This window comes from Brienomyrus brachyistius, chromosome 3, assembly GCF_023856365.1.
Source record: "Brienomyrus brachyistius isolate T26 chromosome 3, BBRACH_0.4, whole genome shotgun sequence".
NCBI lineage: Eukaryota > Metazoa > Chordata > Actinopteri > Osteoglossiformes > Mormyridae > Brienomyrus > Brienomyrus brachyistius.
This window is the reverse complement of record NC_064535.1, coordinates 3,407,173-3,433,180: the sequence shown is the minus strand read 5'-3', so window position 1 is coordinate 3,433,180 and position 26,008 is coordinate 3,407,173. Positions and strand designations below refer to the sequence as shown.

The 26,008-nt window shown below is 47.8% G+C and overlaps 1 protein-coding gene across 7 annotated transcripts; it reads left to right on the top strand.

Annotated features, from left to right (window-relative positions):
• Window positions 1-7,054: 7,054 nt before the first annotated feature.
• On the top strand, window positions 7,055-25,648 carry LOC125738115 (reticulon-4-like). Of its 7 annotated transcripts, none has more exons than XM_049006748.1 (9): window positions 7,055-7,703; window positions 12,417-12,473; window positions 13,119-15,296; window positions 20,306-20,513; window positions 21,209-21,347; window positions 23,294-23,363; window positions 24,207-24,253; window positions 24,461-24,519; window positions 24,700-25,648. In XM_049006748.1, exons 1-9 carry the CDS (start codon window positions 7,301-7,303, stop codon window positions 24,740-24,742), a joined length of 3,204 nt encoding a protein of 1,067 aa, XP_048862705.1. In that variant the 5' UTR covers window positions 7,055-7,300; the 3' UTR covers window positions 24,743-25,648. The 7 variants fall into 7 exon arrangements, with proteins under 7 accessions (XP_048862705.1, XP_048862706.1, XP_048862707.1 ...); XM_049006749.1 differs by having other exon boundaries at window positions 7,058-7,703; window positions 13,746-15,296; XM_049006750.1 differs by lacking the exon at window positions 13,119-15,296 and having other exon boundaries at window positions 7,068-7,703.
• Window positions 25,649-26,008: the final 360 nt, after the last annotated feature.

Below are 26,008 nucleotides of genomic sequence, written 5' to 3'. Positions count from 1 at the left end.
CCCAGTATGAGATCAGGTGTATAAACAGGTAAATCTGCGGCGTCTCGAAGAAACGTCAGCTTGCAAACGTAATGAAGGGAGTAGAGTCTGGAACACAGCATATTAAGACAGAGGTGAAGAATCTTGCATGCAAGGCGTGTTCAGTTCTCGTCCCCTCCGGGTCTGATCTGAAACGCAGAGCCCCCACACGCCGCTGTTTCATTAATTAGTACGTTCTGCCGCTGAATGTCATCGGACCGGAGCAGGAGTGCAGAAAGACGACACCCGCCTATGTCGCTCCTCCCAGGCCAAAGTGGATTAGAACCCAACCCTGATGTTCTATAGATCCAAGCACAGATAATATATACTTAAGGTATGTTTAATTTACAGCGCTTTCATGTAGACAGGGCGGTCCTTCCCTGGTAATAACTCTGTGTTAGTGTATATGTTCCAGGCACTTAGTCAGGGCCTGGTTCTGAATGTCAGGCCTGTCATGCAAGCCTGGTGAAGGGGGGGCACAATGGCATGAATGTGTCCCAGCTCTGGCAGTCCCAGGCATTGTTACCTGTCATCAGCTGCTCGAAAGAGGCTCTGAGGTCCTGTGGTGTGAGAACAACAACAGCAGCAGCAGCAGCAGGCAGTGTGTGTGCCCCCCCCTCCCCCCCCCCCCCCCCCCCGCCCGCCCGCCCGCCCGGCACCAGGATCAGCCAGAACGCCCCCGATTTGAGGCCGCCTCCCACCCCAGTGGTACAAAGCGTGCTCCTTAAACGGCAAAGCAGGCCGCATCTCGCCGACTGCTGACCGATCGCTGCGTCTGGACGTGTTTCATGAATCGACGACTGCCGCCTGCTCCCTCATCACGCCGGGCACCGTGGACAGCGAGACAAGGCAGGCAGGGCCCACAAAGCACATGACACTTGTTTCTTTGCCCATGTGTCCTTGGTGTTATGAGACCGTCTGTCATGATGCCGGATTAATGCTTAGGCTGCCCTGAACTATGCCCGCAGGCGCTGGTGAACATGAGCTCCCCGCCTCTTCTCGTGAAAAATGGAATGGTGAGTTAAATGGGCAACAGCTGAGTGTCCATGCTGATGTCAGCCTGGGGCCCCCAGATAAGTCAATCCACACCCGCCCTGGGCGATGGTAACGGACAGGGGTTGCTTAATTCATCACCGTTTGTAAAAAATATTGGCAGATTTTCAGTTACAGACCACTGACCATCCAGCAGCACTGTATCTGAAACTAAACACGATGTTTTTACACCCGGCATAATCCCAGCAATTTGCGGACGTGCCTAGTGTGGTACAGTAGGGAGTGATTAAATATTAATGTAATTAGTTGGTACTGTGGAGGGACTCAGGGGTTGTGTTTCAGACTTCTGTAGGTAAGGCCTCCACTCCTGCAGGTGGACAGCTCCAGGCTGAGAGCTCAAGGTCACCGCGATGGCCTAGTTCCTCTGAGCGGCTATGCACGGCCCTCCCCGTCAGTGTCTGACCACCGAACTAGCTCTGCGCAGGCCGACAATTAATGGGCGTTGTAACAGTTCTGGAGGGGACATGGGGTTGTCTTGTGCGAAGGCTAATCATTAGCCTGGCGTGTTGAACAGAGATTGGCTGTTAATGCACTCAGTCTCAAAGTCATATACAAGTACACAGAGAGACAAAATGGCGAGGTTCAGGGACCACAGTGTAAACATAAAGCTAAACAAGACAAAGGACATACAGGATTTAGAATTTAAGAAGAAGTATCCATTGTGCAGTATACGGTGATGTGCAATATACAATGATGTGCAATATTGTTGCAATAATATATACGTTTACATGTGTGCAAACGCTGGCTGAAGTAAGTTTAGTATATGAGGGATCAGGAGACATTATCTATATTGTTGTGGGTTGTTATTATCATTTATTATTATTATTATTATTATTATTATTATTATTACTATTATTATTATAGGTGCTGGCAAGCCGATCTGACTGGTCAGGGGGGACCCAAGGGAAACACTGAGCTAGACCACTCAGCCCCCAGTAGGCTTACTGACTCAGGCTTTGCTGTGTCCATGACTTACACCTTGCTCTTAGCAAACAGACCCACTCATTTCTCAATAATGTTTGCATGTCCGGGGGGGGGGGGGGGGTTGGGCAGCCAGTTGACCATGGATCCCCAGAGGTTTTCTTTCTCCCCACATGGGAGTTTTTGGTTCCTCTCCTCCATTGTCACCTGGATTCCTTTCTTTCATTTCTTTGTCTTCCCTTTTCCCTGTTTTCGAATTATTCTGTATAAATGAGGCAGGAATGTATCACGCCACACCCAGGTAAAGGGCCTCCGGGCGTCTCTGTTGTGAAAGGGGCTGTATATGAATAAATTTAACTGAATTAAACTGGGACTGAGAACTTCATCACTGAGAGCCAGTCTTCTGCTGAACAGACCCTGAACAGGGTCCACAGGGCAAAATATCTGTTTGTCAAATTAATATTGCATAAATATTTAATGATGTGTCCCAGGAGAAAAGCTTCCTCAGATAATTGTTCCTCACTGAAAAAACAAATAAGTTTCTGAGCTGCTCAGTCAGTTTGTAAACCACGCTGGCAGGCAGACGTATGTCTACACAGATGTATGGATGTGTGCAGCCCTGGATCTGCCTTTGAATGACTTATTAGGTTCTTTGTTAAAAGCTGTTGTTTCGCTGTGTAGTTACAGTGTAGCTCCCGTAACAATACTGCTTGTACTTGTACCTGTGCTTTCATTGGAAGCACAGCCTAATTGCACTAATGCCTAGTTGACGCTAGCTGACTCCATTCTGTTCAGCTGTTATATCGTACTTTTTAACGTAGTTTTCAAGTTCTGAGAAATGTTCAAGTGAATACATTGCAATGTGTGATTCTAATAATAATGAATGATATATAGCATATTCAGTTGTTCCTTCTGATAATCCATGCATATCGACACACAACACCCATATCTCTGTGCATTTCCACCAATCAGATGGTGGTGATGCAACGGTCCATGTCACCTGGGTTACGACTTGGGCACAACTTGCATACTTCACGATGGAAATAGTTTGTAGTATAACATTTGACGGCGTGAATGTTTGCAATGTGCTACTTGCCTTGCTTGTACGTCGCTTTGGGCCAATGTGTCTACTAAATATGTAAATGTAATGTAATGAATGGCAGGCATATGGTTTGACCAGTGTGTGTATTATGGATCACCAAAGCAAATTACCTTGGTCAGGCTGCTCCCGATATCTCAGTGTTAGCATCTGTGCTCTCGCTTGTTTGTTTGTTTCAGCGCAGCCAGAGCACGTCGGAGACGATGACTCCACATAAAGGTTCGCGGCAAACCTCTGCATTTCCCAGGCAAGCTGGCACTACCACACCGGGTACAGTCATCTCACAGCGAGCGTCTTGTCAACATAAACCTTTAACCTTGCTTCAGGCCGCAGAATCGCAGTCACTGTTTTGTATGATGCCGCCTGTGCACAGAAAACTGCGGCGCAAGCTTGTGGGTGAGACCCCCCAGGCCAGATGGCGAGACCCGTCCTCCTTTCAGTGCTGCAGGTTATTGATCGGCACCCCCAAGCCTCCCCCACACCCAGGGAAGAACCCCGGCAGCTCTGGAGACTCCCTTCCCCCACCAGCAAGAGGAGCCATTCCGCACATGCCGAGTCAAAGCCTCGTGACTCGAGGAGTGTGACTCGTCTGTGGCACTGGGGCAATAATTTTCCTCTTGTGTCATCAGTCACTGAGTTTTTCCAGCTTGCTGGGTGACACTTAAATCAGCATTTAGAAAGTCATGTAATCACCCTCCGGTTTTCCAATCCTTTTCGTCTTCAATGACTAGGGATTAGTATTTGTTTTCATTTTTATTTTTACCCCTCAGATTTTTTCTTTTTTTATTTTTTACCATTTTTAGAATTAAAAGCCACAGAGGGAACTGATAATAAAAATAAGTCATGATGACATAGACTAATTCCACTAGCCTCAGCTGACACTTTGGCTGCTGATCTCTTCATGTGCTACTTTTACACGGCATTTCCGTCCCAACCGGGACAGCAACATCACTCTGTGTATCACCCAGACACCACGTCCTGCTGCTGTTATGGCAACCATCACGTAGCGACTGACCTACGCACTATGGCAATATAGCATGTTATGGCCTTCACTGTACATGTCTCCAGTTCTGAAGTCAACAGCGTCCAGGCATTCCTTGTGTGCAGAAGAGGGACTGGGGATCAGGAAGGAAGCGAGCACATATACTCAGCCTGGGATTAGGAGCCGCGTCACATGGGAGCTGCAGCTCTCTTCCTATTGGTGTTGCTCAGAAAGGTGTGACCTGATGGCAGCCTGGGTAACGAATCAGAAGTCAGTAAAGTCACCAAATAACAACAACAGCATCGTACATTAACAGGCACAAGCCTTTATCTTAAAGTGAAAATGTCACATGTAAGAACGGCAGCAAACACTATTTCTAAATGCAGAATTGCACGATACCTGGTAAACAGTCACATACTAAGAAAAGCTCCGTGTTTTTAAGTTGCGATTTATAAAACATTTGGCCGGTTTTTACCGCATGACGTGACTCAAGGCTGAATGCAGAATCCCTTTTCCTCCACTTTCATCAGCTGGGAGTTACGCTCATTACATGCCTCACACTCTAAAGCAAAAGCTTAATTTCCAATCTGATGCAATCCAAAGTAAAAGTGATACTTCCCGGACTTTTTTGCTGTGGGATGTAAAAAAAGTGACTCAGACCAGTGTTCCCTCTCCCACTCCCTCTTCCAGTTCCAAGCCAGTGTCGAAAGCTCTGAAATGAATGAACAATTGATGTGAAAATGCTTCCATTGTGCCCTGGTTCCATGTCCTTGCCCGCACCCCCCTTAAATTAATCTCCATTCTTCATAGGAACCTAAGCTTTGTGATTTGAAGAAAAAAAATTTACAGGAACTGAGAGTCTAATAGGGGATCATGATCAGTCAGGGCTGAATGATGCTGTTCTCTCTTACTGGACAATCCTTCTGTGATACAAAATAACTGATGATCTAACTATGAAATCCAGCGTTTGATGACTGATTTCTGCTTTGAATCGATTAGAAGCGACATGGTAAATGGACACGTAGCTACAGACTGAATTGCATACCGACACCTAAGGATTAAATTGGGTGCAACGATGTGACTGAATGTAAATCACCATTCTCCCAAAACGTTTAAAGATGAGGGAGAACCCTGCTGAGATATGAGGCTTTACATGAACCGGAGAACCAAGGCACTGACAGATCAGGATGATGTGCCACAGGACTGGTTGCTGCGTGTAAGTGGCTGGTAAGTGAGGCCAAGTTACATTAGTGTGCATTTCAATCAACACCATGGAAACCAGACTGGTAAATATGAAAAATGCTAAAGAGAGAATGCAGGTTCCCTGCTCCAGCAATGTAAAATCCCCTGAAATACTTCATCCATTTCCTCTTTCCGGATAGAGGCTACGCTGCCGACAGCCGACAGCCACAGCGGTAACCTGAGGCCGTCTCCGTCCACCCAGCCAAGACGGCTTCAGAAGTTATTTTCAATGTAAGCACTTTGTAGGGGAACCTTTATGCACAAACCAGTAACGAGGAAGGCGGAGCAGGTTACGCCACAGCAACCTGCTCTTGACTGGATCTCTGGTCCTGGATAAGCACAGGACAGCATCAAATTTGGCATTCATGACAAATAACCACGGAGATCTTCAATTAAACAGGAGCACGTGCACAGCTGGCACACTTAAATGTGTATTTCCAGCTAGCAGTCATACCGTGGCTTATTATTTGCAAGACATCACCGTTGGCAGGGGTGTAGAAGAGACTTTGATATTACTGTGGTTTTGTGTGGACGAACGAAGCCAAATTAAATATGTGTGTTTGTGTCCAGAGCACTGGGACAACTATGCTGCTATTCGTAAAAATAAATTTAATTGGAATGAAATAAAAACAACTCGCAAAGTATGTTAAAAATATTTGGTAACACTTGAGGGAACACAAATAATGTTGTACTATATACTCTTACTTAATGTATTAATCACCCAGAAACTAAATGACAGCTATGTACTGATCCCATGTTCATTAATCAATAATAACGATTCGTGTACTTTATGCGGTTACTATTTGTTCATGATTTGTACTTGAGTAGTAATTGAGTTAATAAGCAACTTGTTCCCTCTCCTGTAATCTGTTACTAAATATTTTAATGATACCTTCCAAAGTATTTTTTACTACGTTTGTATAGAATGATGCAGCTTCTTTCAGAAGTGCAAGTTAATCTAAGGTCGAAAGTTTAATTTGCAACACATGAGTTACACATGAGTAGATAACCATATATAAGTGATGAGAAATTATGCGATTATGAAACTTTAGCGTGTACAAACATGCACCTCGTACAGTCTTCTGCGGATATATTTCCTACTCCTAGTAAAGAATTTGTTGCTCGTTCACTTCTTAATGCTTGATTGAAGTACCTTTCTTTGATAATAATTTAATTATTCAGTTATGGATACTTTGACGGAAATAATACCAAGGGCGCGGGGAGCGTCCACACCTCGCCCTTTGCCCCAGTTTTTAATTTACAAGCCATTTGAACTAAATAGTAAGTCATCCAGAAAAGAAGGCTCAGTTTTACCTTTTATCATAGGAACTTTGATGTACAATTAACTACTAAATATTTTCATCCGATCTATGTACCCTGTTTTGCTATTGAACTAGGATGACATTTTCACATTATTACAAATATAGGTGCACGCCATCGAACAATCCTCATGCGTGATATCCATCGACCAAATCTCATTTTGCATATGGGGATAAGAGTTATAGTGACTGTGCCGTCGTTTTATCCGCTGTTGCACGCAATTCCATTTATCTACTGCTCCAGATCGGCGACACAACCTGCGCTTCGCCCAAGAGACAAGAGGGGCGCGGCGCTCACGCCAGCCGTGGTCACGCCTCCTTAAATGGGCGGGACATGGAGAGAGCTTTTCAAACATTCATTGGTCAGTCGTGACATCAGTCAGCAGTGATCGAGTGTAATTGGCCACCGAGCTGTCTCCTCTATTTCAATATTCTGCAGTGGTGGCGCGTTACTGTTCGCGAATCTCCTGAGCAGCAGGGCTCTGCTGTAACGAGGCATCGTGGCGCACTTGTGCAATTTCATTCGGGTTTGATTAAATAAAGTGAGAAGTACAGCTCTACAAACAAACTGTTTGCTGGTACGAGATTGTGGGGGGTCAGGGGTATTTAAAGATCATACAAGCAGTCAGCTCCGCTTGAAAGGGAAAAAACCCCCAACTTGTAAAGATGGAAGACGGCGAGCAGATATCCTCCACGACTCCCTTCGAGTCGGGCTTTGGCGGAGACTGGATGGCGGAGTCCCGCCCGGCTGCTGCCCAGTTTCACGACAACGAAGCTGTGGCCAAGGAGGATGACGATATCTTAGACCTGGCCGGGGGCGCGAAGGAAGCCCTGGAAAGACACAGAGCCTATGACTATGACTCCACGCCGTTCGGGCAGCCTCAGAAAGCCGCCGACCCGTCTCCGATGCCACCGGCATCCATGGACGCTGGACCCCTTTTCGGAGATGCCGGGGTGAGGCGGATGCCCGCAGCCGGGGAAGCTGCGGACACGCCGCCTAAACCGCAGGTGCCCGAGGCGGTGCCGGTGATCCCCGCGAAGAAGACCCAGTCGCCTTCGCCATCTTCCGGTAAGTAACACTCGGCATTAACCTGATGTGTCCCCCGGGGTTCGTCAGACTAATCACAGTTCATCTAATTAGTTAAAAAATAAAACATTTTATATTAATCGAGTGCTGAGGAATGGCGGCGTTTGGTGGAAGTTTCGGGAACAATGGCTCCGATTGGTGTGTATGGAGCAATGCGCCAGCGTGCCGGGGTCCTGCGCTCCCCAGACCGCTCTGGATCGATGCTTCTTCCGGTCCATCTCGCTTCATTCAGGCTGACCTGGTTAACCCGGTCAGGCGCAGATGGCTGGCGCTGGTAACCAAGGCACCTGGGCAGCGGGATGGATGAGCACGGCCGCGGCCCACCTGTCCCCCCCCCCCCGGCCCTGGGCGTGCGGGGGAGGCGCTGGCCGCTAATGGGGGCTGCTGCGGCTGGGCGTGAGGCGCTTCGGAAGTGGGGCTGAGGGGGGAAAATGCCCAGTCACGGCCAGATAAACATCGGAACAAAGGCGTTTTGGTTCTCCGAGAGCCATTTTAACCAGGTTGGCCCTTCGGCTCCTTTTGCATAACGCACACGAAAGTGCCCCCCAGCTCTGTCTGGGCTTTTAGGGAGTGCCGGGGCTTTGTTGTACCGCTAGCGGCGGAGAAGGAGGCGGGATCGCATTTCAGCCTCTATCCTCGCCTACATCCTCGCTCTGACAGCATGATTGCCGGCAACTGGCGAGCCGCTCTGTCGGCGCCAGGATCCTCACAGCATATGAAGACTTTTTTTTTTTTGTTTTGTTTAACAGATCCCGAATAGTACAAAGCAGCGCATAGACATGCCCCGAAATGTCCGCCTTCTACACCATTTGGCCGGGTTTCTACGTGCGCTGTCATATAAATGGCGACTCGTCACCAAGAGATGGACCTTCTTTGTATTGGGCAGGTCGCACCTAATGCAACGCAAATACGTCGTAATTTGGGGTTGATCTTAAAATTTTCCACCTGCCAAGAATCAGAGGTGTCATTAAAAGTCTGGAATGATGTCAAATGACTGCGTTATGAAGTAAACGGGTCATAAGGCCGGAGATGACACTGCATTTAAGGGGAGCGGCGGGGAGGGGCCGGGCCGACCGGCTGAGTGACGGCACCTCGGAGGCTCTCTCTGCTTCCACTTTCCTTCCTCTTTCTGGTGCATTTTAGACGTTGTTTCTGCAGTCTGTTGTAATAGGATGAGTTTTTTTCCCCTGGGCTATTGTACCGAAAAGAGGGGTAGATGGGAGGTCGAATTACCAAACCTAAGGGGAAGAGCATCGGTGGGGGCGCATCCTGCTTAGCGTAGCCGAACTGTTAGACAATACGTGAAGGTGCATTATCAAATATTTATCGAAAGTCTCAAAGGGAGAAAAGGGATTCCTGGCACCCAGTGCTCATATAAAATGACTTTTGTTTTCTAAGTGTGTGGATTTGTGAGGTTTTCACGTCAGGGGCGTGTGCCCTCAGACAGGAGATGATCTTTTTGCGAAACGCATCTCCAAACGGCAGCTCACTCGGTGTTGGACGCAGGGCTGTTTCCCGGCCCTCGGAAGTGGCCTCCTCTTTCAGAACAAAGGCCGTTCTTCCTGTAGCGCTTTGCCCCTGACTGAGGTGTTTCTGAATGTTGTGCCTGAGCTTCTTTGGGCCCCTCCCAGAATGTTGTTTTTTTTTTTGTGGCCAAAGGCAGGCACTTCCCTGCTGTGTTCAAAGGTTCTGTTCTGCGGGCCATGGCGCTGTTGGCAGGCCTCGTGTGTGTCTGCATCGTCATGCTCCTTCGTCCCATTCACTCGTATAGTTGGGTGTGTGTGTTTACGGTTTCCTAGTACCACATTGCATTGCTAACTGCATTACTCCCCCCCCCGTTTTATCTTTGCCTCGGCTGTGTTCAGCCCATCATGACCATGACTCAGTGTTGCCACAACAGCTGAAGTTGTCCTTCCAGAGTCCATATCTAGATAACTGGCTTTTCCGCAGATGCCATCCCGCAGCAGTTTCTTTGGGTCTCTTTCTGGTGGCATTTGCCTGATCTTTCTTCACCACATTTCGGCATTTCCTGCAGTATTCGTCCTGCTTATCCATTTCCGACTTTCTGTAATGCAGAACCTCAGCAGGACTGATCGATCCGTCTTTCTGACCAACAGTATGCAGGCACAAAACGATTAATTGTGCCCTGTCCACACTTAATATTTAAATTGAGTGTATTATATTTGTGGCTTCTGGCAGGGCTAGAGGTGCCGTTTCACCACTGGAGGAAGTGCAACAGCAATCTCTTCCTTTTAGTCACACATGTGAAACTGTTCATCTGGGCTTTTTATGAGTGGTTTTTTTCTCCCCCCCCTCCCCGCTGAAGTGAATAGCTGGCAGGCCTGTTGACTGAGTAGGCCTCTGTGTCATTCAGTATGTGTTTGAAAGGCCTACATGTCATGTCAGATTGAAAACTGCTCAGTATCCCCTGGGCCACCATTACCGAAAATCCCCCACAGATCGATGATGATTTTAAGTTTTGCGATCGATGGAGCTGCAGCGTTAATTTTCTGCAAAATGTGCATCTGCTGTCTAGAACCGTGTCACTCGGTTTGCAGGAGTTTGGCTTCGGCTATGCTGTGGCCAAAGGATCACTGGCGACGATGAGCGCCTCACTTCCCCGTTTGAAGAGTTTGATACGTTCTGTGATCCACTGTAGGCGTTTCCTTTGCCTTGATTGACCTGTACTCATCACAGGGATGGGGCCTCCAGCGATGCTGTCTTTCTGAGACGACAACTGTAGTTAAAATATTAATAAATCTCCCAGCATGGGTAGACTAATTACAGCGAAGAGCTGCTTACGTCTCTGCTCATTTTGGCCTACTAACGCTTAATTATGAATTTGCCTGTAGCAGCGCTGAATTTGAAGAGTGAACCATTTTTATGTCTGCTTGACAACTAATACGCGGTCAACCCGTATTTTGGATGGAAAGAAAAATCTATGAAACAAACCAGAGAACCTGAGGGTTTGAATAACATTCAAGTTTCTTAAAGGCTCTTATGACTTGGCCGTTTTAAATGTTACCTTTTCACATTGACTCGCTTAATTGTGTAACTACATCTTTATGGTGCTAAGTATTTTGTATTCAGAGTGATTAATTCTCATTTTATTATTCTTAGGTTCATTACTGAAACGGTGGAACATTGACAGAAGAGGTAACCAGTTTTGTGAGCAACTTTTATTAGGGAATGATTTTCAAAGAATAATCTTGCATGACTATGGGGCTCGACTTGATCATTATTGATTATTTAGGTAACTAATCGACAAATCTGAAGTCTTGTTCTAGGAAATTGAATATTTGTGACCCGTCGCCACAAAATGAGTCTGAAGTCGCACTGGTAGAACTGCACCCATAAGACTCATTTCGTGGCGATGAGTCACATTTAAAGGATAGATGGATGGTTTTTTAATTGGCTGAATTGGTGGAATGTTCGTTGTCTGTCAGACCGAGTTTATATTTGCTTGGTCTAAGATAAAGATTTATATTCTTTTTCTAATTGGGAAAAAAATCTGAAATGTCATTTAAATTATTACCATTTTAATCTGTATTAAACTAATGATTCATCAAACTTTATAGTTTAGCTGTTTTCCAAGTCATCGTTTGTTAGCTGCTCCAATTCATAACCAGGTATGTCTTAGTTATTTTGTCCCCCCACCTGCATTGTTTTGTTTGCTCCTTTCAATGAAGAACTGGAAACAATGTTGTCGGCAGAGTTTTCTATTACGCTCACAGTGCCAAGACTTTTAAAAAAACAAAAAAATAATGGAAGGTTTCAATGTTGAAAATTCTCAACTCCAGCATGATTTAGCAAAGAGTAAAAAAAAAAAAGGTTGCAAAGGTTGAACTTTCAAAATCAGACAGATTTTGTCTGGGCTTCTGTGTGTCGATGGTTTTGATGATTTGGTGCATATTTGATGAGGAATGTGATGCTTAGTCCCTCTTTCGTTTAGTCATGCTGTGCGTTTAGACTCTGGAATGTAGGGCATGTTGCCTTTAGTTGTCTGTAGGCCTTGAATGTCTTATTAATGCTAGGTCGTACCTGATATATATATTTTTAATAATTGTTTAGATGTTTGTATGTTTGTTTCATCCATTAGAGGCTGTATTTTAACGCTGAGTTTTCGTTGGCTGCCCAGTGTACCGTTTTTTTTTTTTTCTTCGGAAATGTGATGTTGTTATGCCGGCTTAGTTGGCTGTCACGATTGTCTATATGAAATGTATTCGTGTCCATAATTACATGACAACACATCTTTAGTCTTCAATTTTGTGCGTCTTTAATATGCTAAACAGCTCCCTGTTTTGAACACTATCAGTGATCAGTGAGAATTTAAAAAAATGTTCCGATGTTAGTCATTAATGTAACCTGTATTAGCCTCCATGTCTAGATGATAATGCCAGTTTGCCGCCTTCATTACGAGCTTCCTAAAGCGCTGCATTTACTTAGGCTGTTGTGGTCCAGTTGTCTGCTGAGAGTTTCCCACTTGCCCTTTGCCAGTTCCTTAGGAATGATCGCTGTTGCTGTGCTGTTTTTCCTCCTGGTTCCTCTGTCCTCCCTATAAAGCCCCACACGCTGGTTGGTTTCGTCCTCTTCCCCCAAAGCTTGCTGGGACCGGGGTCCCTCCCTCTGTCGTCCAGATCAGCTGACCATATAAAACCCCGCTAAGCTGATCTTTTTATATTTTTTCCCTTCCAGATGAGCCCTCCTTTCCTCCTCCTGCTCCATCTCAAACTCTGATGCATTCTTCTGCAGGCAAGTTCTCTCTGCTTCCGCTTACTAACCTGCCCTTGTGTAGTTCCAGTCCTTTCCTTGTTTCCCCTGACACGCTGCCTCATGGGGGTGGCGCTTCTCTGTCTTCCGAGCACTTAAATCGCACGCTGTTGGCCTTGTAGCGCGTGTATGTATGTGTATATGTATGGTCTGCATGCGGAGTGTTTTTCTTTCGTGCAGCACTACGCACTTGTGTCTGTGTGCGTTGCGGCGTTACTTGCAGTCCATCCCAACGTAGCTGTGTTTCCTGATTTGCATGAAGTTTTGCGGCTCTCTGTTCCCTTGGTCGTTCCCCTTGATGATTTGCATAATTTATCGATTGATTTTTCTGTGCTGCTTGGGCACCTGCACCGGGGCTGTTTTGGGTATTTAAATATTCTGAAATTCCTCTAAGTCAGCGCTTCCCAACCCAGTCCATGGAGACCCACAGACGGTCCGGATTTTTGCCCAACCCCCACAGCTCCCTGCCGGTTGACTGTATGCGGGTCGCTGAGGGCTGGATTGTGGAATAACTGCTCTAAATCGTGTTGCTGTCACTGACGGGGCTTTCTGTGTTGGTGACACCTACTTGGTTTGTGGCATGAAGTGTGACTTGTGTGGCATTTTCCTTTCTGTCTATGTGCACAGAGGGCAGAGCTCAGCCACTGGGGCAGGAGGGTGATTCTTCTCAGCTTGGATCTTTTGCACTTCCTCCCTCACTCTCTCCTCTTCATTCTCCTGACTCTTTGGAGGAGTTGTCTCTCTCTGAAAGTCCCAATCAAGGCCCTGCGGCATCGGTGCCGTTTGGCTCCGGCCTCACATCTATAGCGTTTTCTGAACGGCCAAGCCAGGACGTGCCTTTGAGTGAAGAGGTGAAAATGTTTGAATCTTTTACGGTGTCAAAGCTAGGCCTGGCTGGTGACGATCGTAGCCTCTCTGGTGGGTTGGACAAAGACAGTGTGAAGGCAGCCACCTTCTCTCCTGGAGAAACCGATCGGTTCTTAAGCTCACTTATGACCTCGGAGGTCGATCTTGGATCCAAGGTTGATCCAGGAAAGTCTGGCCGATGTGAAGATAGTGGAGTTGCCTCCTCTCCTGATGAGAAATTTGGCAGTTCAGTTGGGTCTCATGATGGAAAAACCGATAGTGGTAAGGAAGGGTTTGATAAAGATTCGGAATCTGGAGAATCTACTGGATCGACTCCAACTCAGTCACCCATTAACCCGAAAATCACTACTGAGTCTTTCCTTTCATATGCACCCTCTAACCCGACAGCAAAACCAGACGCTCCGTTCATTGCCTCCTGTGGTTTCATGAAGGACGTACATGGACCAATTAAAGACATTTTTTCACCGAAAGCTTCTTGGCGTGAAACTGATCTGCTTGCAAGCAAGCTGGACGTTGATGATGATTTTCTGGATGAGGTTAAAGCCGCCAGTGCTACAAAGAATCCATTCCAGGGGTTCTCACCTATAGGGGATTCTAGCAGTGTGTTTCCGCAGTTGGGTGAGATGACTACGGATATCTCTACTGATATAAAGGGTATAAAAGTATCTGAAAGTCCCACACCAGACTTGGTACCACATGCACATGAAGGTGAACCCCAAGATGCTGCTCTGAATAAGCCAAAAGAAGAAGCAACTGTTGATTTAGTCCAGATGGCTTCTGACCCTGTAAAGGATTTGCCTGATGTTCCTGTGCACTCTGTTTTAACTGAAGAATCTAAGGAACCTTCAGCACCTCCATCTCTGCCAGATATCCTGAAGTCTTCTCCTCTGATCCCTGAAAAAATAGACTCGGGGTCATCAGAAGCAAGCTCTGATAATGAGCAGAGTCCAACAGAGGAAGTACAGATGGACATTAACCCTATGACTTATTCCGCCACTAACCCGTTTGCCTTTGACACTAAGATTTCACTATTGAAGGAGATGGCCGAAGAAACTGAGGCTCGTGCTGCCGCCAAAGAGATGATTAATGTTGAACCATGTACCGAGACGAGCTTCGGTGCTTTTGACCTGTTGAAGGAGGCGGAGACCACCAAGGGCAAAGATCCACCTGCAGTGGAGACGGAACAAAAAGACTGGAATCTTTCCGGTAGTGATTCGGTCAAATTCGGCGCAGAGTTTCGTACCTCCCCAGCTTCAGTGAACCTGCCAATCGGCTCGCCTTCTCGACACCTAGCAACAGCGGAAGAATCTGATTCTGAGAGTCCAATGACGGACTCCTTGTCTCCAGTGCTGGAGGCGATGGCAAAGAACCCTGCAAGTTTTCAGATTGAATCTGAGAGCAAGCTCTTGGAAGAATCCAAAATCTCAATGGCTACTGTGATTAAGGGAGTGTACATGGAGGAGCACGAGACGTCAGAGCATGAAGTCTCATCTGAGGAGTTTGAATTCATAGAAAGGCCTCCAAAGGGTGTAATGGACGAATTCTTAGAAACATTGGATAGTGCAAAGTTTGCAAAAGCACCAGAGATGGGTACGGATGATGATGCTTCACCAGGGTTTGGACAGGGAGATCTCACCACTGATGTCGAGTCAGCACTGGACTCCCAGCAAAGTTCCTACATGCTCCTAACACAGCCCATCTCTAGGGCTTCACCCCAAAAGCTCAAGGCAGATCTGGAGAAACCATTTGAGCCTTCAGAACTTGTGTACCAACCCCAAGAGGCTGCTGCTCCTCCGAAAGTCCCTCTTGTCCACTCTGTGTCAGAAGAGCCTGAGAAGCCTGCTCGTCTGCAGAAGACTGAGGACCAGGCAGCCAGTATGACGGCCCACACTGAGGCATCTACAGCTGCTAGCCTGGCACATCTAAGCGCAGAAGCAGGTAATATGAACATGGATGTAGACTTCTGTTCTCCCATCCTCATTCACCATAAAGGGTTCTCCCTCTCCCACACTCATTTCAGTCTTTTATTTGATCCCTTTGCCCCATGTCATTCATTCTTTTCTTTCCTACTTCAGCATGCTAACCCATTAACTACTCAGTCTGAGTGTGGGTGTGTGCTCGTGCGTTTTGAGCGTGAATTCATGAACGTGTGCGTAAAATGCTCATGCGTCGATGTGGTGTGCTCAGTCACGGGTGTTCGTCCCTCTTCACTCCCTTTGCTTAGTGTTCATGCTCGTGTGTCTTGGTAAGTATGAAGATGCATATTTTCGCCCTTAGAAATATGGAATTCATGATTAATGCATAAGTGGGAAATGCTGGAAGGATTGGCGGGGTGCAGGGAGGAATGGCACTGAGCAGCAGTGCACGTCGTTTTTGTATTAATATGCTGAAGAAAAGTGGTGACTTGGTTGCAAATATGTCAGCATTTGTGAAGCTGCTTGACTTGCTCTGCAGTGAACGATTCAGCGACCGTGCAGATGTGGGCATGGAGGTCTGGGCTTGCCGAGTGACTACAGAGTAATAATGAAATCCACTTAAACTTTTCCAGCCGTATACGACTGTTTTGGTTCGTTGATCTTGGAAACTTAATAACTGACGTCAGTGAGTGAAGGTCTTCCTGCGTAAGACGTGCAGCCTTTTTTGAGGGCCTGCTGTTTTGCGGTGCGCGAGTAGAGAGCCTCTTCTGAAGCGCTCGTGCTTTGTGAGCTGCTCGGGGTGAAACGGCACAGTGGCGACCTAGTAGGTGTGTCCAGCTTTCTAGAGAGAAGCACATTTTGCAAAGCATCTCGCGACTGAAGTGCTGGGCCTCGGGGAGGGTCTTCTTCTGATGCCTCCAGAAACTGTGTTCGTCCAGGTTTGCCGTTTTTCAGGGTGGGGCTGAATTTTTCTTGGTATATAAAATAAAATTTTTTATAGTGCACAGCAGAACCTTTATAATGTCGGTAAGAGAGGAAATCGTGAGAAGTCGGAGTTATTTTCCGTATATATTCTTTGTTGTAAATTGTGTGCCATTCATCCCATGCAAAATTCCTAAGACAATAGGTTTTTGCCTTATTTGGTGTGGATTTAGTGCCCCCTAGTGTCCAAGTGTGTAACGTTTATTTTGTAAAAACGTGTTACAATGAGCCTAGGCTGAAGTTACTTAGTCATGCATGTAATATTTTTGGTGTGGTATTCTGTTAGTCATTGACTTATTTTGCTAGTTTGCTGCTGGTTGTTTTACTGGGGGGGGAGTCTGGTCTTTTGAAGAGTTTTTCTCCCTCCCTTTCTCAGTATCTTTTTAGTCATGTGATTGTAATACGTCTGCAAACCACCCATTTTATTAGGTTTGAGAATGTTGATGTGCAGTTAAATGTTGTGCTTGGTCATTTAGAATGAGTTTGTTGGGACGATATGCGGAGGCCACTTGCACAGGACGGTATGCCGAGGTGGTGCTGTGACATCAGCCCGAAACTCTGCATCCGTGCAGACGAATAGTTTGTTTTTTGGTGCAAGTCCAGTGCTAAAACGGCCACAGTGAACTTATGTATGAAATTAACCAATTTTGTCTGCAGGGTCTGTACATGTGTGAGAGCAATGGGGATGGGGGGGGGAGAGAGAGAGGGAGGGAGAGACAGTCAGTGAAGGAGGAGAAGTTTGAAGTCACTGCGTCAGTCGGTTACTGGCTCATGCAGCCGTCGGACAGTCAGGTGACCTCGATCCTGCAGCACGGCTCCTGCCAGCCCCAGAGAGCTGCGGTCTCCTCAGTTGGGGGGGGGGGGAGCCTTGCCTTCTCCGCACAGCACAGCCGTCGCTCTCTTAAGCCACCCTGGTCTCGCTCAACACTTCCGAGGCGGAGGCTCTGGAATGCCCAGCTGAATCCCCCCCGCTCTGGGTTTGAGACGCTCCGCCGTGGGAAAACAATATGGACAACCAGATTCCGAGAGCCTGGAAGGAGCACGGTATCTCATTTCTGGGGGGGGATTCGTTATCGATAGCGTGAGGGTTGAATTTACGGCTTTATTAATTGGGGAAAAATCTGCATTTTTTATTTGCTGTGGTCTGTAGCGTTAAAATGAATCGCGACATGACTCTGCTAACTTTCAGCTATCGATGTTTCTGCTCGGGGTCCCAGACGGTGTTTATGCAGCACTGTGCTTTTTATTGAATTTGCTGAAGCCTTTCGAAACGCAGAGAGGGTGTTTTTTGCTAGCGCTTTTACACCAACCTTTGGACAGACTGCGCCTCTCGCACCCCCAGGCGCTGTGCTTGTGCAAAGTTCAAACAGGTATTCGGCACATTTCCAGCTGAATGTTCGATTCAACTGTCGCATCACATGACCAGTGATTTACACCCCCAGCCTGGCTCGTCTCCGCTGGCCCGGGTCACGTACCAAGTTCTTGTTTATCAGTAGAATATTAGTCAACAGCTGGAATGAGGCTTCAATGCAGGCATCTGGGCTTGTGCATGATCTGATGTCATGCTTAGATTAGAGGGCTGGTTTTCCATGACACAACTACAGAATCCATAGGAAATGTGGGACTTGTTACGGTGTCTGAGGTGCCAGATTGGGAGCAATGCCTCAATGCTTGTGTAGACCCTACCTCTATATTTACATCCATTTAGCCGTGCTGATGGACGTGTCTCCCGTTTTGCCTATGCCTTGATGTTTAATCTAGCACCCAGCCTCAGATTTGGGTGGTGGTTGGGGGCATCGCTGTACCTTTAAGATGGAAAACACGAGCAGGAACACAGCTTGGCGAGGACACCCCTTTCCTGCATGTCTTTGAGCCGAAGGTCAAACCGTTATCATAGTTGAGTAATGAATTCTCCGGGTGCTTAGTCACGATCGTCAATGAGCCCGTCTCGCTATGGTGGCGGTATCTGTGGTCCTCTTTAATGACGATACAGGAGTGAGGTCGCACAGCATTGCTTCTGCCACGAGATATGCTTTTGCAGTCGTTTCTGTTCAAGCACAAACCGACCGTTTTCTCCCCCAAAGTTTTATTTTTGCTGCCTGTTAACTTGCTTGCATTTTAATTGGATGCTGCAGCTTGGCTCGGTCTCCACGCTGATGGGGGGGGTCCGGGAGGAAGGTGTTGGATCTGCGGGATGTTTCTGATCAGACGCCACCCATTCAGGCATCTTTAGCTTGGGCTCCTGTCGGTTCTCATTTACCGTCTTCGTATCAGATTCGTGTTGGTATGTTGCAAAGATCAAATTAGTTTATTTTATTTCGCCAGTCCGTATTTACCATCCTGCCGCAGATTATCCTGAAACGGATGTTATCGATATGAAGGTTAAACTAGGCTATCTATCCTATCTCTGCAGGAAATTAGCAGTAATTCGTATTTTAAATGTCGATCATCATAAGATAAACTGACATGTTTAGTGTCAGATGCTGGGTCTTTACCGACTGCAGCGTGAGTGTATACATGCGAGTTGTTTTTGGTCTTTTATGGAAAAAGTCTTGTAGTTCGATGTGTTTGGTAATATATTGGTTAAGATCAAAACCACGTTTTTATCCTCTCGGCTTCGCTTCTGTGCCTGGGAGTGCCGTCCTGGTGCAGTTTAATTAAAGCGCAGGCGGTTCCCAGCGCGGGCCGGGGGCAGGGAGGAGACTGGCGAAGGGGCGCGGGGGCAGTCAGTCAGGCGGGGGGCAAATCAGCGACGCGGCCGCCCGACCCGGCAGGAAGTGAAAAGCCGCTCGGCGGAGTGACGGCGCTCGGAGCGCAAGATGGATGCCAAGCTGGGTCGGTGCGCCGCCAGTCCGCCTCCCGCCCGCCCGTATCGGGGCGGCCTGACGCGATTTAAATGCGCTTTACGGTAACTGTGTTAGCGGGGGAGGGGTAGTGCGGCGGGCCGGCTGTCCGTCTCCCTCCCCCGGGGGCTGCGGCCCGTGTCGAAGCCGGGGTCCCGTTTTTGATTAGGAGAGGCGTGTAAGTGGGTGAGATCCGCTGATGTCCGGCTTATTTATAGTCCTGCCTGCTTACAGACGGACGCGGCTTTTAACTTCCCACCTTAATATTATGGACGGAGCATCGCGGGTGTTTGCTGCGGTTTTTACTGCTGTTGGTGCAAGGAAACGGCGTCGCGCTCTGGTCCGCCTTCGACACCCTGCGCGCCCGCAGTGATCCGACCATTTTTGCGCTTTGGGGAGGGAGGTGGTTTGATTTAGCTCTGATTTACACAGCGTTGCAACATAATTCGGTTAATGGATAATGTCGTTTTAAAGGTTGCGCTTTGCCGGGGCTGTAAATGGCGACGGCAGCCAATAAAGCTCTTTGGAAATTGGAAAGCGGGTCGGAGATCAGTGCAGTTCTAGCGCATCTAAAACGGTTCTGCCTGAAATCCTCCCCGATAAACAGGCATGTGGATGGGGGCTGTTTTGCTTCAGCTTAGATTTAAAAAAAAAAAAAAAAGTGCAATTAAGCTTAAATCATAGTGAGGAACGTGTTAATATGTAATCAGCTGGGGGCACCTGCTTTACAGTCCCTCCCCATGTTGGAATGATAGTCAGAAACTGGTTTTGTAAACGTGCAGCCCTTGTCTGGTTCAGCTGGAGGGTCACAGGTTGACCCACAGCCCACAGTGTTGCTATTCTGGTAGCTGAGGGCGTGTCGTGCCGTTCTCTCCCTGTTCAGGCTCCCAATATGGCCGTCCGTATGTTGGCGAGGCAAACTGAGCAAAACGGACCTGTAAGGACCCTGATTGCTGTTTGCAAGCCTCCCATAGAGATTCCGTGGTTGTAACTTGATTTTGCAAGTATTAGGCTGTAATGATCAAAAGCATCAGCTAAGCAGTTAGATGTAAACGTTCCCGTGCGATTCGGGGGGTGGGTGTAGGGTCCTTTATCTTGTTTACATGTCTATGGTGGCTGGTTATCTGATTATGGCTTGCTGTGTGATGGGGGGGTTTATTGCTTTTTTTGTTTGACACTATCTCCATCCCCCCCCCCCCCCCCACAGTGGTGGACCTCTTGTACTGGCGCGATGTCAAGACAACGGGCGTGGTGTTTGGGGCGGCTCTGTTCCTGCTGCTCTCCCTGTCCGTCTGCAGCATCATCAGCGTCTGCTCCTACGTGGGTCTGGCCCTGCTCTCCGTCACCATCACCTTCAGGATATATAAGGGCATCCTGCAGGCCGTGCAGAAGTCTGACGAGGGGCACCCCTTCAAGTGAGTGCTGGGGGGTGTTAGCGTGATTTCCCAGCCGGGACGTTCCAGGTAGCCCTGCTGCACTTGCCCTGTTTGGCCTAATGTAATGTTAAAAAGACAAATATACCTTCAGTTCGTTTTCAAAATAGACATTTAAAAAAAAAGGGTCCATATAATTTTATTTTTAAAAGGAGCCACCTGATTTTAAGAGGAAAGTAGCTGTACCTATTAGTTTTAAACTTGTCTTGCTTAATCGCAGGCATATATGTGTGTGTGTGTGTGTGTGTGTGTGTGTGTGTGTGTGTGTGTGTGTGTGTGTGTGTGTGTGTGTGTGTGTGTGTGTGTGTGTGTGTGTGTTCGTGTTCAGTAGGCCTCTCCCTTTAATTTCCCCCATCATTGACGTCCCGTTGGTCTTGCCAAATGCTTAAGGTTGAATTAAATGGTCTTTGCTTTGGAAGTAAAAGTGAGCTCTGCTTAATTCTGTAGCACTCGAGCATAAAAAGCTTTGCTGATCTTTTTTGTCTCTCTTTTGGGGGGGGGGGGGATCGGAAAGGCTGTAAGGAAAACGTATGACATTTAGAGACTGGTAAGAGCCTGTTTTGAGCCCCCTGATACACTCCTTACGTGGGCCCGTATGTCTGAGAGACCTGGTGTGTTTGTGTGTCACTCGCACAGTGTTTGTGGTGAATGCTTGGCCCTTTTCTCCACGTCCCCAGGACTTACCTCACCCAGGAAGTGACCCTGTCCGAGGATCTGGTGCACAAGTACAGCGACATGGCCCTAACCCACCTCAACTGCACCCTCAAGGAGCTGCGGCGGCTCTTCCTGGTGGAGGACCTGGTGGATTCCCTGAAGGTGAGACGCCGCTCGGCTGCTGCGCTTCAGTGCTGCATTTCTGCTGGTCCTCGGAGTTCTTGTCTCCTATGTCAGGCTTGGCAGTTCTTTTTTGCCCCTATTCCTTCTTGGTCGCAGGGTCTCTGCTGCGCTTGACTGTGAGCTAGAAGGTCAGATTGATTGTGGGCTTTGAGATTCACACACCTGAACATGCTGTGCTCCCCCAGCTGGAGAGGCTGTTTATTGGGGCTGTTGTCCATGGAAATGCCTCGGTCTGCTGGTCCCCCAGCTGTTAACTTTTGCTGCTGTCCTTCCCTCCCTTCTCTTGCTGGTAATCGCGGTGTTTTTTGCTTATTTTGTGCACATTTGTGAAGCCATGTGCTTCTGGTATATCGGCCTCAGTTGTTGTAGATGTAGTGTTACGATAGATGTAGATGTAGCTGCACTCGCGTTTTGAGGACTGACTGCCTTAAACTCTGTGAACCAGAATAGCTCTGCTCACTGCTCTTTATCCAGTGGCTCTTGTGTGAAGATGCACACGTATATGAAAGTGAATCGTAGTTCCTCTAAATTGGTTCTGGTGTTTTATAAGTATGTGAAAACGTACAGAAAGTGGCTGCTGTGTGTTTGCCTTTGCTGGTGGAGATCAGCTGAGCTCTCGGTGGGACTCGGGTGGCTGTAGCTCGGGGCCCCTTCAGGCGGAGCTGGGAGAGTCTCCCTCACACAAAGGGCCCTTTTAGAGAGCGATCAGCTCCACAGGTCCAGGTGCTTCCCGGCCACAGTGAGCCCTTTTCACGGCTTGTAGGCCCAGGAGTTTTTATGAGAAGCATTGTCCTGCCGTGTGTGTGAAGGAAATGCATGTTGGGGGGTTGAGTTTAACGCTTTCCACGTATTTCCTTGGGCATTGTCTGCACACATCACTTGCTGGTGTGTTTCCCAACACAGACGTTGTCTGCAGATGGAGGTCATGCGTTTTATCCTTTAGCTTCTCCGGTCAGTCGGCCATTTTTGATACCGTCCAGAGGCAAACATTGATGCTCATTGCACTTTCCTTATCACATTTTATTATGCTGGCCTCAAGGCATGTCTGTTCCTTTGACTCCACTTGTATCTTTGTCTGTGGTTATTGATGGTTGCAGTCATGAGACTCTGAATTACCGTCTGCGTTCCTGATCTGGAGGGCCCTGCCCTGCCGCGTTTTCTATCCCGCCTGATCTGGCCAGCGGCAGCAGTGTCCTTATTTGGCACTGGAAAAGCGGGGGGGGGGGGGTATGGAGTTTCATGGTGACCCACTGACCTTTTCCTAAGGTTCTGTGCGGCATCTGAGCGCAGCCTTTCCTAGTGGGGATCACTTGTTTCGGAGCGACTCCTAGCCATCTCTGTAGAAGGGTGGCCATCTTTACCAAGCTTTCCCCCCCCCACCCTCCCCTGGTGTGACACATCTCAACCGGGGGCATAATGCCGCTTGTGTCCATTCCCGTTCCACAGCTGTCGCCGTGAGCCGTGCGGGGGGATGCTGTCCCGGCTAATTGGCTTATGGTGACCAGGCGCTTAAGTCGCTGGGCGTGTGGAGACTCACTGTAGCACAGAGATGATTCCAGCAGGCCTGTGCTGTGTACACATCCTGTGGATGTGAACTGCAGTGGGAATGTTACTGTACAGAGGTGATGCTGTGTACATATGCTTAGCTGATGTAGCGAGTGGCCTCCGAGTACCAGTTACAGTGGCCAATTCTCCTGGCACTGTTGACCTTGTACTGGTATGACTGGTTCTAGGCTGGATATTTTAAGCGACTTAAGATGACAGTAAAACAGCCAGTACAAGGCGCTAAAGGACATGACCCCTTTACAGTGACTCGTCACAGGTGGCCACGTTGCTGGTTGAGTGGTGCCGATGACGCGCGTGACCCCCCCCCTGCGGCCGCGTATGTATTGACGAGCCCCCTGCCCGCCCCTCTCCTCCTGCAGTTTGCCGTGCTGATGTGGATCCTGACGTACATCGGTGCCTTGTTTAACGGCCTGACTCTGCTTATCCTGGGTAAGTGCCAGTCTTGTCTCTCTTGCTGATGATGTGATGGAGTCTGTCCATTTTCAGGCTTTGTGGAAACATCTCTAGTGTGATGCATGAATGTTTTAGCACATTACGGATACAGAGGACAGCTTTTTTTTGGGGGGGGGGGGGGTAATATTTGTTGGATGTTTCTATGCAGAAAGCTTGAAATGATGATACCGCATATCATTCATGTGATTGACATCCTTCGTATGGTTTTTCTGGTTTGTTTAATAGCAGGATCTGATCAGTCATGTTTGCGATGAGCTAATTATGATGGTGCACAGCAGACGAGTGCTGAATATCTGTCGGTTGATCCAGGCGGCAGCAGGAACTTTTCATGTAGGGATTTCTTTAGTGTAGGTGTAACTAATGCCGTCACATGACTTGCTGCGGTCCTCGGCTCTCCGGCCTGTAGCAGCCTTTACGGTGTGCGGTGATTTGGGCTTTTATTGCTTTTTGCTGGCAGTGCATTTTGATGTGCCTTAAAGCCCCTTTTCCTTCGAGGTAGTATGGAGCTAAACGCAGGTGATTCAGGCTCAGGTTGGGGCAGGAGGGTCCTGAGCTTCTGGTATTTTAGGAGAAGGGCTAAGCTGATTAGGGCAGATTGTTCAGCGCCATGTGGCAAAGGCTGCGCAGGCACCAAGATCCTGACGTCAAGTTTGTGCTGCACTTAACTGCTCTGACCTCCACCCAGAACTCATTGTTTGACCATCACAAGATTAATTTCTCAGTGTGTGAATCCTGTTTTTGTTGGTTAGGAATAGGTGTATTGTTTGTTTGTTCTTTAATATAATTTGCTTAATGGTTTCTTGTCATCTTTTGGTACAGGTCTGATTGCTGTGTTCAGCACCCCAGTAATTTATGAAAAACACCAGGTAAATACCGTGCTGATGTCGGCTTGAATTCTCAAACCAAACCCTAAAAGTGTGTTCAGAAATATTTGCGCTTCCGTGGCTAACTTACCTTGCAGTTTCAGCAGTAACCACATGGGGCAGCGTACCCTCCCGTCCCTGTGTCTCTGTCCATGATGCACTCTGTGCCCTTTTTATTGTACCCTCTTTATCCACTCTGTCTCCCTCCAGGCACAGATTGACCATTACTTGGCCCTGGCAAGAACCCAAATCAAAGACATTTTTGGAAAGTACGTGTCTGATGGCTGTATTCGGGGGGGGGTAACCGTCTCGGGTTTAATTTTGCTGTGATGTTGCAGTGTTGGCATGACACTTGGTCGCCTTGCCTCCGGAATGCCGGGGCTGATGTGCTGCAGACGCGTCAGCCAAACGTTCCTGAAGCTCTGCTGTTCCTCACGTCTCTTTGGCAGGGTCCAGGCTAAAGTACCGGGGATGAAGCCCAAGGCAGAGTGAAGGCAGCGACCGGAGAGCCCCCGGGGTTGGGGCCGCCCGCCTGGGGGGGGCCCAGCCCAGGTCACATCCTTCACATTTCACATGCTGTCCGCAAACCCCCATCCTTGCTCATCAGTTCTAGTGCTACGGCAAACTGAACGTTCGTTAACCAGCCATGGCCCCCTCCCCCCAAACCACCACCGCAACTAGCTTGTGAGCCTTATATGCCACTGCGAATAAAATTTGAATCAAATTTACCAGAGTGTGAGAGAGAAGGAGTGTGAATCAAAGTGAAGAGTGTTTAGAGCACGGGGCTCGGTCTTGGCCAGACTTGTTCGCAATGTAAGAGAAAGTGACTAATTTCTCCGTACTTTTCCTTCCTTTTCTCGTCACCTACTGTCCATGTGGTCAAACGTGAAGATCGGCTGCGTTTTTTTAAGGGGGGTGTAACACCAATTGAATGGTACTGGGGGAAGGGGTTTGGTTTTTTTCGGTATGATTAAAACTTAGTGGTGTTGTGATTTTACCGTTTTATTGATTGACTGTAGTATTTCACAGGGCTTCTAGCTTTCTTCAGCAGATTCACAGTGGTGGAGACCTACTTCATAGACCCTCATGCTTGTGAGTGTTTCAACAAACATTTAGTACTTTTTTGCGAGAAACTACGTTGTCGTTTCACCACATTGCAGCTGAGTATTTAGGGAGGAGAACTTATTTAAAAAAAAAAATAAAAAAAAAGCTACAAAAAATGTCTGTGGACCTGATATCTAAAGCTGCAAAATTATGTAAACTTGGGAAATTCAAGCAGTGTTTGTTATGCAAGTAAATGTGAATGAAACTTCATACAGTTGTGATGAATTCTGCTGAGACTCGTCTGTGGAATGCATTGTGAAATGTAAGCCGATACCAATAAAGCTTATAGACAAATGCCTGTTTTCCTTCCCTGTGTTGATGCTTAAAATGCTTTACAGGAGCCATGTGGGGGGGGGGGGCACTCAGCACACAGTGGTGGTGAAGGGGCAGGAGAGAACTCAGATACAGGGGATGATTAGGAAGCCTGGTTCAAGATTTTAGGCAGGCCTCAAAGCACATCCCCTGCTTTCTTGATGGATGACACTGAGTCAGGGTCACTGAACTGGGGCATCGGGATCCACACAGACCACAGGATGGGCTCACCTGTTAGCCACACCAATACCTCCCCCAGCTGCAACCCAACTTGCCTTTTTGGTCTCCATCCAACTATCGACCAGGCCCAACCCTAGCTTAGCTTCAGGTGGATTATCCAGT